Source organism: Aplysia californica, unplaced genomic scaffold (genome assembly GCF_000002075.1).
Source record: "Aplysia californica isolate F4 #8 unplaced genomic scaffold, AplCal3.0 scaffold00023, whole genome shotgun sequence".
NCBI classification, from domain to species: domain Eukaryota; kingdom Metazoa; phylum Mollusca; class Gastropoda; order Aplysiida; family Aplysiidae; genus Aplysia; species Aplysia californica.
In genome coordinates, this window is record NW_004797293.1 from 1,083,289 (window position 1) to 1,097,644 (window position 14,356).

Sequence of the window (14,356 nt, forward strand, 5' to 3'; positions counted from 1 at the left end):
AAATGTAAATTTGCATTATCCAAAGACTATGGAATTAGACCAAACTTTGGCTGCCATTTTCTCGCTAATTTTATCTCGGAAACTAGAGGATCCCCACCAGTTTCAATCACAATTGGTGAATTATCTCTACTCATATTTAAAGTAGATGCATATTTTTCCCATGGAAAGCAAGACAAATTACAAATGAACAAGGTGTAGGATAATGTCAGTAACTCCAAATGCCCAAAAAATTGACAAACGCTTGATTCCACAACATTGCAACACACAAAAATTCGACAAAAGTTTGAATTGCAAATCTACAAGACTTTATTAATAATTATATATATGCCAAAAGACAGTACAGTTTCACAAAAAGACACTACAACTTTGTAGTAAGAGTCTTAGAAAAATCATGTAAAGTATCTATTGCACACAAAATTTCAATTTATCATATGACATACTGATGACAATATTGATAATACTGATTACCTGGAGACAAACACTGCCACTTCAGGGTGTTTTTTTTAATGCAATATAATCAAAGCACAGGGAACATTTGACAATATTTAATATAGTGGACTTCACATTAACAAACTCTTGCAACACAATGACCACTACTCCTGAGCATGTTTGTACATTTTAATCTTTTAAATCATTTTAAGTGTCTCAAAAGGATACACTTGAACACTTCAATCATTACTCGATTGCCATCCACTAAGTACTTATGTCGTGTTAACATCCTTGTGGTTTTGCTTGCAAGAGGGAAGTGCATTTCATATTAGTAGAGTGGGCCCCCAGCTACAACAGGGCTGCAGGGACGGACATGATGTCCCTCTATTATATCTGAATGCTGTTATTTTATTGAGCAGGATCAAGTTTATACAAAATAACTAATGATCAAAGAATCAAATTGTTTTATTACATAGGATACCCACTCCTTATTTATCACTATCAATTATTGTTCCTTTCTTTTTCTGTGACATCTTTTATCTCATCTTTATCTTATTTTATTTAGTTTCATCAAAGAGGGAGGTTGACCGGACATAATTTGAGATGCGCAAGTAATATTTATACCATTTGCATTTATATAGTGCATATAATGATATATCCATGCTTCTCAGAGTCCATAGCATGCTCTCTGCACTTTACAATTATTCATAGTTGAATAGTTATATGTATTATGTACCACAATTAAGAAAAGGAAAATACATAGATCTGTGGCACATCTATCGCCCAGTGTCTACTTTTCATTCAGTCTTTTATTTCTGTTACAAGTCTCACCATCCGCGGAGAGACAATGTGGTACCAGACCAAGGTCATGTCAGAGAGTCTACAGACCCACTACTACTAGAGACCTCTTTTTGTAACAATCACTCTAATGATGCTTTCCTGGGAAGCGGCATTCAGGATAATTATGTCTGATGTTTATGTGCCCTGGTCTGTACACTAGTGTAGAGAGAGTTGAAAGTAAAGTGGGGCGGGCAGTTCGTTGCAACAATGCAAGCAAATGCGAGATGGTGACGCAGTGACCTACTTTCAAAGTAAGACGATAAACAGTGCCAATTATCATGAGCAGTGGGTGTGGGCCAGTGTTGTCTAAGAACAGGATAAACTGTACTGTCAAACCAGAAAAGACATTTCAAATCGAGTTCTCACTACCGACTGCTGATGCTGAGCCACATTTGATACAGAATGTGTAATACATGACCATGCTGCGTTAGATTTGCACCAGTGACCTCCTTTTGTTACAATCACTGTAGTGATCTCTTTCTATTACAGCTGCTCTATTGATGCTTCGCCGAGATGTGGCATCTTGGGTAATTATGTCTGACATTTATGTACCCTAGCTGACATCACTTTGTTTATTCCCTATAATTTGTAAATTATCAGCATCATGGTAACTCGTCCCCTAACCCTGTTTCAAGTGTGAATAATAAACACATGGTTTACACTGTACATGATTCAAAATATTGATAAGTCAAGCGATTACAAGCTAAACAACTCAACAGCAAAACCGACTTCACCAACATAAAAGAATCCATTCAGTACTTGGACTGCGTTTTCTTACCTTCCCTACTGATGATGCCTGAAAGGTGGCATTTTTCTTTCAGATGACTTTACCTTCACTGAATAATCGCAGTTGGTAATTTTGATGAGACAATATAGTTGGATGTTCACAGACAGGTTTTTGGTCAGGAAATAGACCTTACAAGGTTTGTCGCTCTCACACTGAAGTGTAATTCCCTCAGAAGATGACATAACCTTGCGAATAAGACTTGCTCTTAGGGCAGAAACATGCAGATATGTACAGAGGCAGTTTTCCATAATGTTGTCTCTGCCACTGCCAGGATTTCATGCAAGGCATCAGAGTATTCTGAGGGTGCCTGTAGGCTGATCGTTTGTGTCTTGTCATAATTCTTTTCACATAGAAATTTTTGTGTGCAGCACTGTCAAGACTATCAGGCATTTTCTCCTGTGTCCAGCATCTTCTGGTAGAGTGGACACACATTTGGGTACAATTTGGAACATTCAGCTGCACCGAAGTCCTAAAAACTTTCAACTTTGTCATTAGTGGGGTCATATTTGACACCATGGGTGGTGATATTTCTCTTGTTGCATCTCCGTTCACTTGTTGTCTGGTCTGTCACTGCATTGGTGAGTGCTGCACAGTGTGTTATGTAGCTGTGCTGTCTTCAGTGTCCATTCACCAGTGTATTATCGTCAGTCGTTGCCTAACACTTCAACAAGTATTACGTTTTTTGTTTAATCAAGCCAAGCTTTCAAGCAGGCTATGGCTTGTTTGTCTTGTTTTATGACAGGACTACCACCACAAGTCTTGTCTTACTCACACAAACTTTAACCTGAAAAATGTTCACCAAAATTCTTTTAAACCATTGTACCCATACATGGAACACTTCCTACCGGCTAACTGACATCCAAACTCAAGGGAATCTCTAATGATGCTGCTGTCTAAACCTGAACTCTTTCTTTTCTTCAAAGCATGACCTATAAAACCTGCAACAAAAGTATCGCCAGCGCCAAGAGTGTCCACAGCATTAACGCCTGTCAGGGCTGATGCCGTCAGAACTTCATCCTTGAATTTTGCAGCAGCACCCAACTCTGCCCATGCACAGATCAGAACAGCTCTGAAAAATAAATAAATAGTGCTGTGAGGGACCTAAGCTTTCTAGATACAATTCATACATTTAAAGATAAACGTTGAGTTATTTGTTGGGAAATAAATTAAAAAATTGAAGAGGGCACACTTGCTGAAAAGCAGATAAGAATAAAGATGAAGTTGTAAAACTTGTTTATTTCAAAATAAATTTTCAGTTACAAGAATAATAATATTTTTTTTCAAAAAGAGACTCAGTATTATTAAAGAAATAACGATAAACACTGCTTACAATACTGAAACTAAAAATCACAAGGGACTTGTGCAAATATTGAAAAAATGAAAATGTCACATTGGGAAATTTTATTATAGCTCTATAGCTTTTCCAAACTTTCGAATGTCAGTTATGCTATACACTGAAATAATGTATTTTTACAATACATCTCTACATCTCTGGTTTACAATAAAAGTGGTTTCTTTTTTGTATCTCACAACATTTGATTTTGGGTAATATTCTAAGGTCTTGGACATAATTGGTCTTTTACAATAGCGACAATTGGTATTTACGGTGAGGTCATGTACAACTAGTATAAGAAATGCACCTTGCTGCTTCTTGGAAAGTACGGAACAAAAATGCATAAAAGAAAGACTAATTGAATACAAGGAACTATTTACTATTTTAAACACATGTAAATAGCCAGAATTTCATCTGATTATTAGAATTTACAGTAAAATGCTGTTACAGTTATTCTCTTCACCTTATCAGTAATGGATACAAATTCTATTCTTATGTAGAGAAGTTATCTTTATTATCTGATCTGTTCTAGTATTCCTTTCATTATGCGGCAATGAATCCTTCACAGCTAAAGTTGGCTGAGGTATAATGCAGGGTTGAAGCACCAGCCTCTGAAATGATGTAAATAGTGTTGAAATAGTTGAAAGGGCATAAGACTGACAGCATTACATGATCAGTTGTTTCTTTTTTTTGCCTACAAACACTTTTGTATTTCCAGAATTGAGGGGCGAGCAGAAAGTGATGTTCATGAATAAAACTGTTTTTCAGCTTCGAGCCAAGATTTACCCTTTGTGACAGTGATTATAGAGCCCTTTCACTGCTGAAACTGGATCTTCAAATCCTTGTATGCTGGCAAAGTCTTTGCTGATGAAGACAATATCAGCTTTTGACATCACTGCTTCTGCAAAGACACAACAACCACCATTTTCACTTCACGATTACAAAGTTATGTTAATGTCAAGATGAACAAATCAGTATAAACAATTTTATTTTTAGATGAAATGAATACTATAATTCTGTGGGATCAAGCAAATGACATGTGTTAAACACCATTTTATCCAAAACAGAAGTTCGGATTCGTAAACATAATTCATAACAACAGATTCATGAGAGCCAGTGTCATGTAGGGATAAACAGAGAGAAAGATGAGGACTACAGAGATGTGGGGAATGCAGTTCCCGTCTTAAGAAGTGTTGAAGTGTATTACATGCAAATTTGTAAACATTAAGTCCAGCAGTGTGTTTTCTTCAATTGTGATATCACATAATTCCAATTGGTTAAGGGCCTCACCAGTGTGAGTTTTATCCTCCTCCCTGTTCAAGTTCAACACAGGGCAGATTTTGGAAATCGAAGATTTTTTTCAGAAGAAAAGACAGTAATCACAAAAGAAACTTAACACTCAAGAATATGTCACATGACAGAAATGTGTCTTTGAGCATAGCATGCTTTCATGCTGTGCATGTGCATGCAGAAACAACCACACAAACCTGAGTTTGATATGTCTGGTTTCTCTATCTCTAAGGATATGACCACGGGCTGCTTCAAGCTTGTCCCAAGACTTGTGTTATAGCTGAGCACATCTTCCATCATGAGCTCATAGTCTTGAACATTGCTCCCAAGCTTTTGGATGACACAAACGTCGGGAATGATCAGTCTAAACACTACAAACAGAGAAAATTTGGAGAACCACACTTAGATCAGATGAAATAAAAATAATATGGATTGCCAGTGTAAGTCCTTACGTCACTTTTCTAAATGGATTATTGCGGAGTCTTACACTAACTTGATTAAGCTGTCGACATACATATTTACATGTATATATACATATGTGTGTCACAATACCATCAGTTATGGGGTATAGTTTTTGGTGTCATCTTAAAGCTTGTTCATTTGTCTTGCTTTTGATGAAAAAAATACCCATCTACCTTGAATAGAAGTAGAAGATATTTTTGATTGAAGGGGATGGAGGTCCTGGTGTCAGAGCTAAAATTTCCCCCCAAAATGGCCGCCAAAGTTAGACGGCTTCCAATGTTTAAGTGTCCCTGGAAATGTCAAATTTGCTTTTTTTGTTCGTCTTTCTTCAACATTTTTCCGTAAAATTCAGACCGAAAAGTGTTTTTAAATGGACTTAAAAGATGTTGAGTCAAAAAAATACCCCAACGAGAAGAAAATGCCATTTCTAGGAACCCCCCATTTGATAAAGATTACCCAACGAGTGGAAAAATGTCACTTTTTTTTCAGTATCATTTTTTTAAATGAGCGACTGATTTCATCACAATGCCACACATCATGTATGCAATGCATAATGAATAAAAGGATAGACAATTACAAGTCAAGATAGTCTATAGAAACGAAGGTCTGAGGGGCCAGTCAAACTGAATAACACTGGGGTGAGTAACTAAGAAAGAAGAATAGACGAGAAAAAAAGATTATCCCACTAAAACTGTGCAGAATAAATATATAGGAGAAAAATTGTCACCTTCCATCAAGAGATAATTGACTATTATTATCTTTTCTTAGGTGAAAAAGATTTGAAACACTATATCACAAAGAAAGATAGTAGTGATTGTTCAGCAACTGCTAAATTGGCAACAAACAACAACAATGACTACGTACGGTACTACTTTAAGTTACTTGGATGATATCTCTATCCTTTCGTAATACACATTCAGAGAAAGGATTTTGATTTAATGGTTCTCCTTGATCATATGATGAAATTTGCCCACCAACGATCAAATTTAATCTACTAAACAGAAAAACTGGTGAACATACCTCAAAATGAACCTGTGCATATGCAGAAAAATTCCTTTTCAGTTTCTCATGAAAGGCACGGTATGTTAATTTTGGCTGGTCCCTACAAATATTCAAGAAAGAAGCAAGTTTGTTCAGGAAAGCAATAAAACCCCATAAAATATGCAATATAGCAAAGACACAGGAGCAAGAGGGCCTAATTTCAAGACAGTGACACACCCTCTAGTCCCAATTATCTATTCTATATGATATTGATCATACTCATGACAGCACTCCTGAAAAATGTAACTCAGAAAAAGAACTGTTTCCTTATTTTTCCTTTAAATAGACTATATTATTATAAAGTTCTACTAAAAACATGGCATCATTTGCCGACATAGAACCCACCCACAAGAAGAAGTAGGTTACTTTTGGCTGTGTGGGACACAATCTAGCAGACAAAGACATCATAACAATTTCTCTCCACCTGGGAATTAAACTTATATTCTACACATTTAAAAAACCCAGCTTAAACTGTATATCACAGATGCCAGTCCACCCCAAATACCAGATTTGCCTGACTATGATTGTAAGTGTAAAAATAGTTATTAAAAATAGAACCTCGAGACTTTACTAGCATTTCTCGAACAGAGTAGGATTGAGTTTACAATTTAAAGCGGTTTAATAAAATGAGAGATTCGACTCTCTATATCTAATGAGTTCAAGAACATTGAGATCAATTAAGTCCTTGCAGAGCAGGGTCTGATGTGTCTTTGAAGACATCTACATATATACATATGAGATTTAAGGTGTAGGAAACATTCATCCTTCCGAACTCCATGAATTATATGACTCAATTTTAGAACAATTTCCTTTTAATGTTGTAATGGTTGTAAAGTGAACAAAGCATGTTGTAGAGCATGGATATGCACTATATAAATGCAATCATTATTATTTTTATCTTTATTATTATTATTATTATCGTAATAAACTTTGACATACCTGGGATAATGCAGGATAGTTCTTGACCCTGTGGTCTGGCACAAAATGCATGTGGACACAGGACACAGACAACTTTCCATGACACAGTGGCTGGTGTCAATTCCCATCGCACTGAAATCTTCCTGAATCCAACTGAAAAGGAGAAGGAACATACACCATGGACCTTGATTTTTTTCATTGTATGTGAAGGTAGTCAAAGAAAGAATAAATTTGATTAGAATAAAAAAAAACTTTGAAAAAACAGCGATGAAAGAAAAAGACAATTTATAAATACACAGCAGAAGCAAAATTCTTAACTCTTTATCTGATCTCCAAGGGGGGTAAACCACTATACTATCTACTATGCAGGGCCCCTTTTTTGGTAAATGTAAAAAGTTGTTTCTGCATCCGATCCGGACATTAGGGATTACCTTGTTAGTGAGACGACTTCCTGGGCCTTCGGCATATTGTGGTAGGGTGGTACAAGTACAAAATCCAAAAATGACGAAAACATCACTAAATGGGTCATTACAAGTCAATTATTTTGATAGTTCTTCATCTAATGAATGAACTCCCCATAAAAGAGACCTGTTTTCCAATTGCTGAAAAGTAATTAATTGATGCCAAAGTCGTAAAGGAATGAAGCTCTACCCGAGCGGCTCACTGCGAACTGCTGGGAGTGGTTTGCAGGAGATAAAAAAAGAGTTAAACTGCAGCATTCTTTTTTTTAGTTGAAGAGAGATATTGTGAGATATCTACTTTTCTGAAGGGGGGGGGGGTTGAAGTTGCAGAAAGGGTGGGGGCTCATTGGTCTAGGGGAAAAAACCTCTGCTCTCACGCCAACGTACCAGGTTCAATTTCCAATTTGAGTAAGTAAAGTCAGACAATGGTATTGGGATTTTTTCTCACATTTTTCACAACCCCAATGGAAACATATTTATGTAGGCCTAAATGTATATATATTCTAGTCCTAATAAGCTCCGAGTTCCAGTATTGGGATTTTCCCCCCACATTTTTCACAACCCCAATGGAAACATAATAATATAATATATCTAAGTACAAAATGTAGCTACATATTAGTCCTATCAAATAAGCTCGGTGTTCCTCCAGAGTGAACTTTGTACACGTAGATACAGCTGCAGAAAGTAGTGGAGGATCAGCTGAACAAACAAACTTTTGCATTAGTCCCTACAAAAAGATAAAGATAATGGAGAGTAAAACAAGTAGGCCTACATTACCTGCAAAAACAATAATGCTTAGAGCTGAAAAAGTATGATCTTACAGTAAAAAAGATATCCCATGTACTGTTAACCTCCCTCACCCACCCAAACCAAATCTCAAATCTACAGTTGACTCCACAGGGGAGGAGACTGAGGAAGCGGGGCAGGAGAGGAAAAAGTAGAGGAGGAAGAGGGGTAGGAGAAGAAAAAGGTGGAGGAGAAGAAGAAGAAGAAGAAGAAGAAGAAGAAGAAGAAGAAGAAGAAGAAGAAGGAGAAGGAGAAGGAGAAGAAGAAGAAAGAGTAAGAGGAGGAGGATCAGGAGGAGGAGGAGGAAGAGAAGGAGGAAGAGGAGGAGAGCATCATAGAAGAAGTCTAAGAGAAAGAATTCCCACGCAAAAAACTGTACCACGCCTCAGCTCCAGCATTTCCAAGGACTCCCATGAACTCTACAGGAACAGCCAGAAGAGACAGCACTGTACTGTTGTTTGCTGCATTTCCACCTCTCTGCCAGTAATACTTGAGTCCCCTGGGAGAACACAATTATATGTGATTTTACAGAGAGGCAGCCATCTTTGTACCTTGAAACCTTGTGTTAAAGTTAAAGGTTACTAGCTGCTTGTTACAGGGTGGATTATCAAAAGGAATTTATATATAATAGAATAATATGTTTATACTTTATATACGAACAGAGCATTAATATTTTGTATTGTGGTGTTGATGGTCTAGTGTATAAGCTTTTGGGCTGGCACCTGAAAGTTTGTGGGTTTGAACTCATTGGGGGGGCCCAATATTGTGTCCTTGGGAAAGGAACTTTTCCTCACTTCACTCAGCTCAGGTGGAAATGGGTACCTGGCAACAGACAGCAGAAGATCTTGTCAGGTTGTTATTATATGAGCCTGTAATCAGCTACTTGCTCTATACCAATACTTCATGGTTAGACGAAAACGTTTCTAAGAAAATTAAGGTCTGCTGGGGTATGGTAATGGTTTTGAAATACAGTCGAAGCTGCCATGAAGACCATCTGTACAAACCGCCACTTTCCATTTCCCCTACTGCGTTTTTTTGGTTTCACTGTGTAAAACGTTCACTGGTTCAATACGGCTGTGGCCACCATATTTTATCACACACCAACCAATAAACTTGTCCTGATGTTTTGTCATAAATATATATTGGCCCCAGGCGTGGTGGAAGAGCTGTCATAATCCAATCACCTGTAGTTATTGTTAGATGGTCCCTCCAACCGATCATGGTGCGTAGGCTCCTTCCACTGTTGACCAATAGGAAACAATAAATTTTCAGCTGCTGGTGAGGTAAGCGTGTGACCCCTCATAACCCATAAGTCCAGCCTACAATGCATACATAAATCTTAAGGGAGATGAGTGGTCACTTTTGACCCAGTCTGTAACAAAGTAACAATGGACGTCAACATGAACTTGTGACCGAAGCCTCGCTTGTTCTCCGAGTGGTGGCGACCCATGTGTTTGTTTTAGCATGGCATTTGGTCTTACCCGTCAGACGCATTTTGTTTTATTTTACCCTTGCACAAAATCACCACCAAAAAAAGCTGACAAAAACATACCAACAATTAACAAAAACAAAACAAAAAAATTTATAACAAAAACAACAACAACAACAAAATCAACATCAACAACCTTCTTCTCCTCCCCTTCTCCTCCCGTCCTCCTTTTTCAAAAGAAAATAAAAACCCATTTTAATTATTTCCTTCTTACATCATTTGCCCATAAACTGTATGCTAGGTGGGTAAAGTCACAACACGTTCTACATGCTGGTGGATCATGCCCTGTCACCTAGAGGACCCAATTCTTAACTCTCAGTCTTATGTCACCCCTCAAGTGAGATTTTCCAGCTTACGTGACCCTGCTTGAAGTAATGAAAACACTCAGGGGCTCACCTGCCTAGACAAACCAGGCTCTTACTTAAACTTTCTCATCTCTTTAAGGAAGGCAGTTGGTGAGACCCCATGAAGGATATATGAAGATACCTTAATTTAGATTTTAATGAGCACCAATCAATGGTTATTATTAGAGTTAGAGTAAATTTCACACTCCACAAAATTGTGGGTCGTATCTTCAATTTCCTCCTCTCGAGATTTCCGAGAAAGCAATCATGTACACAGTGGCGGAGGGTGATTCTAAATGTGGGTGGGGCTGAGAAATCAGGGTAGGTAGAGTTCAAAGGTAAGATTTCCTTGGTTCAGTGGACATTTCAGATATGTGTGAGTATGTTTCATTCACACACTCACGCGCAAACGCGCTCATATGACCTTATACAGTTGCGAGTGCTGTAAAACACTTACCAAAAAACCCCCCAAAAAACATTAATTAATAAAACATGCAAACGCACACATCATCATACAACAGTAACTGGACTAGGCCATGGGGTCGCAGAAAGCAAGACATTCCTAAAACGTGGGCCCATGAGCGTGTTTTGGTTACTGAGTCTCTAAATAAAGTGTATCGTGAACTTTCCCCCCATTGTCTGGGCTGGCAGAGAACGAGCCCTCTCTAATAACAGTTTCCGCGGGCTCTCGTTTGTTTCTTTTATCTTTTTTCAAGAAGACTTTCATTAAAAATGGACCATGGGAATGGGCTCATCCTTTGCTGAGCCCTAAACACATTTGATTGGCTGTTAGGTTACTATCGTTGTAAGCGGTGACTACAGTGATTGGATAAACGAGCAAGTGTGTGTGCTCACCGCATGCAACTAAAGGCAGAGGCAGAAGATTCTGAAATTCTTCTACTGGTTCCAACTGATTAGCCTCTAACTTGTTTATTAGAAGAAACATTAATTTACGGAGGGAAAGAGGTGGGTGGGGCTCAAGCCCTTCACTACGCCCCGCCACTGCATGTACACTTTACCTATAAATTATGCGATGACAAAAAAAATATGAAGAGATGTAATTAACCATGTTGAAAACTGAACACAAAGAGAAGCAAACATCCCACATTTACGGCTCCCTTACCTCACTGAAAACTTTATGAGAGAATTTTAGAAGTTGTGAAACCCTTTCTGCTATCTAGATCTATATTATATTTGTAAAAGTTTGTCACTTTGGTCGTCCAAAGCTTCCGTACCATTTAACTTTTGTATTTGAAAAAATTAATGGTGGTTCAGAATCATTTAAAGTTAAAGGGTGCACAGTTATAAGGAGTCTGAAGTCACTGTAGTTTAATTTTTAGTTCTTTATTAGTTATCTTGGAAAAGTCCGTCGTCTAGGACGCCTTGGTAAACAAGTGAGGTTTCCGTTCATAAGCAGTGCGTACTGAATCCACAATGACTTGACGATCGATTCTTTTGAGTCCGTTCATCGAATGGATACCCAGCTAGTACAATAAGAATTAGAATTCCCTTTAGGATTAATTGGATACCTTTGATCTGAATCTTCTTGTGGAAACTGGCCGATGACATTAACAAAGTCAACACAAGCAAGACCGACACACAGAACCTTGCCCACTTCCTTCTCAAGTGGAGTTGCCATCTGTACAAATTGACCCTCTGAAAATATAAAACAGTTTTTGAGAGTGAAAACATGTGGCTGGAAATAACTGCCTTCTCTGACTAACTCTGAATTATAATCAGAAAACAAGACTGGCAGACAAAACTAAATACTGTTTTATATAGGATCTAATTGATTTACAGTCTTTTATAACTCTGAGGTTTCAGCGGAGCATCTCACTTGCTGACAATAAACTCTAATATTTCATATATCTCAATTCTCCAGGTTCCATTCATGGACTTATCCCTAATTCAATTTTATTTTTAAAGAACCCACTTGTTAGGTATTAACAGAACTTTAAATTGTTAAACGTAACATAGTTTCTTCATGGGCAACGACCATTTTAACTGGCTAACAACTAACATTAATTCTAGCCTACACCCTAAATCAATTCATAAAAACCTATTGTAAAAGTCTTTAAAGGCATAATTGAGTTATTGTGTATTCCCCAAGGATCACTTTAATCTCTATGACATGAAATTCAATTGTTTACAAGGCCCAACCTGCAATATATCATTATAGAATGGGATTTACAATATATATATATATATATATATATATATATATATATATATATATATATATATGTATGTAACCATGCAGGGAATACTGATTGGGAAATCTAATTATAGCTTTTTATATAGCTACTTCTTAGGCATCCTTTACAATGATTTTAAAAAAGCAAAAATTGTGACAGTATAGAGAAATATACTTTACATGGAATTGATAGTATTTTTTGGATAAAATCTTTCATCTAAGACCAGGTATAGCTAGTTAAATAGAGGTTATCATGAACCAAAACACTCTAAATTCTCCCCCCCACCCCCCCCCCCCCCCCCCCACCCCACCCTGATATCTCATAATTGTGATGCCCCTTTTCGCACCTGAAGCTGCAGAAGAGGCCACAGACTGTCTTTGATGAGGCTTAAGACCCACCTTGGAACAACGGCCCACAGTAAATTCACATCATATTATGTGCCTTTACATGCAGGTAATGACAGCAGCAGCAGAGCTATGAATAGATTAAATTTGAAGCAAAAATCAAAATACCAGTCTATTGCATATTATAAGTAAAAAAAAAAAAATGTGCAAAGTAAACAGGTACATACATGTAAAAGCAAAAAGAAGGAATAGTGTTTTTATAAAATGTTTGAATAAAAAACTGGAGAGATGAAAGGAGTAAGGTGCCTGGTGGGGTGGGTAGATTCACTGATAACAGTACTTAGGTGCATCAGTCGACAACGGATGAATTGATGTTGTCAGAGGAAAGAAAAAATAAAAACTCATCCAAAACTGAATTTAACCATTGGGACCTGTAAAGAAAGAGAGCTCGGCAGGACCTGAGAAAAAGATCAACTTAACGGAAGATCAACTCTTTAAAGCTACACATAGGCACAAGTATAAGTGGGGTCGACTGCAATTCCATAATTTTAAGAATATATAAAAAAATAAATAGCAATACAGTAGCTCGCATATTCCCGCTCGACAGAAAGCTCTATGCATGCACTTTACACTCTAAATTACACCCCAGAAACATTCATGAAAAAATGAACGACTTCTTGGAAAGCATTCAGTTTCTGCAGAGCACTCTTAAACACTAACAAACTAGCCTAACACCTTTTGCTGTCTTTACCTGGGTACCCATTCCACATGGGTGAAGTGAGGAGAATTTATAGCATGATAAAGTATCTTTCCTAAGGACAGCTTCTGATGGGATTCGAACTCATGACCCTCACGACCTTAACGGTTACGAGTCCGAGAGCCTTGCTATAATGAGACCACAGAGATTGATTTCAGTACTCTGACATCTGCAGTGCCGTACGGGTTGATCTGATTGAAGTTCTGTTTTCTACCCAATGCTTTGGAAATAGATCGGCCTTTTTGTTCACCATGGCGTACAGACAGTGACAGTCGGCTGGCACACTATAGTCACTGTGTGCAGGATTTGCTTTGGGATGAACAGAAAAGTAAAGAATGTATTTTAAATATTACTGTAGGCCTATAGTCTTGTTTTGACAAAAAAAAACATGTATGCTGAATTTCCCACTCTCTCCTCCCTAGCCTTGTGATGGTAGCCTGGTCAGAGGATCTTTGGTGACAGTACTGATCTGAAACTGAAATGGTCAGGTTTCAGGGTGCGAGTTATAGTCTATAGACTGAGATACTCAAGTAGGTATGTATAATAATAATATATATGTACAAGTTTCAGGGGGTGAATTAAGGCTTCAGATGAAATGTCACTAAGAAAAAAATTAGTCGATTTTGGTTGAAGGGATAGAGGTAGGCTCAAGGCAACTGGGCTAGGCCTAGATTCTAGATCTAGAGTCTAGATCTAGGTCTATGTACCTGAATTAGGGGAAAAGTTGCAAAGTAACTCATATACAAAAATCAAAAGCGTAAAAAAGCATATTATCCTCAAACGAACTTGTCGGCAGTGGGCGGACCCTCTTCGTCGCTTGTTGTTTGTTTCGGGAAGTTTCAGCTGTGTTTTGCTGAACGGTGTTGCCTACTGGTCTCGT

General features: G+C 37.7%; 1 protein-coding gene across 3 annotated transcripts; it reads right to left on the bottom strand.

The window, feature by feature from the left end:
- Positions 1-282: 282 nt before the first annotated feature.
- On the bottom strand, positions 283-14,351 carry LOC101858381 (ketohexokinase). Of its 3 annotated transcripts, none has more exons than XM_013088344.2 (9): positions 14,263-14,341; positions 12,774-12,849; positions 11,710-11,836; positions 8,727-8,846; positions 7,122-7,253; positions 6,162-6,243; positions 4,877-5,009; positions 4,176-4,290; positions 283-3,125 (listed from the first exon to the last, which is right to left on the bottom strand). In XM_013088344.2, the coding sequence occupies exons 3-9, from the start codon at positions 11,817-11,819 to the stop codon at positions 2,852-2,854; spliced, it is 966 nt and encodes a 321-aa protein (XP_012943798.1). In that variant the 5' UTR covers positions 11,820-11,836; positions 12,774-12,849; positions 14,263-14,341; the 3' UTR covers positions 283-2,851. The 3 variants fall into 3 exon arrangements, with proteins under 3 accessions (XP_012943798.1, XP_005090953.1, XP_035828440.1); XM_005090896.3 differs by having other exon boundaries at positions 12,722-12,849; XM_035972547.1 differs by lacking the exon at positions 12,774-12,849 and having other exon boundaries at positions 14,263-14,351.
- Positions 14,352-14,356: the final 5 nt, after the last annotated feature.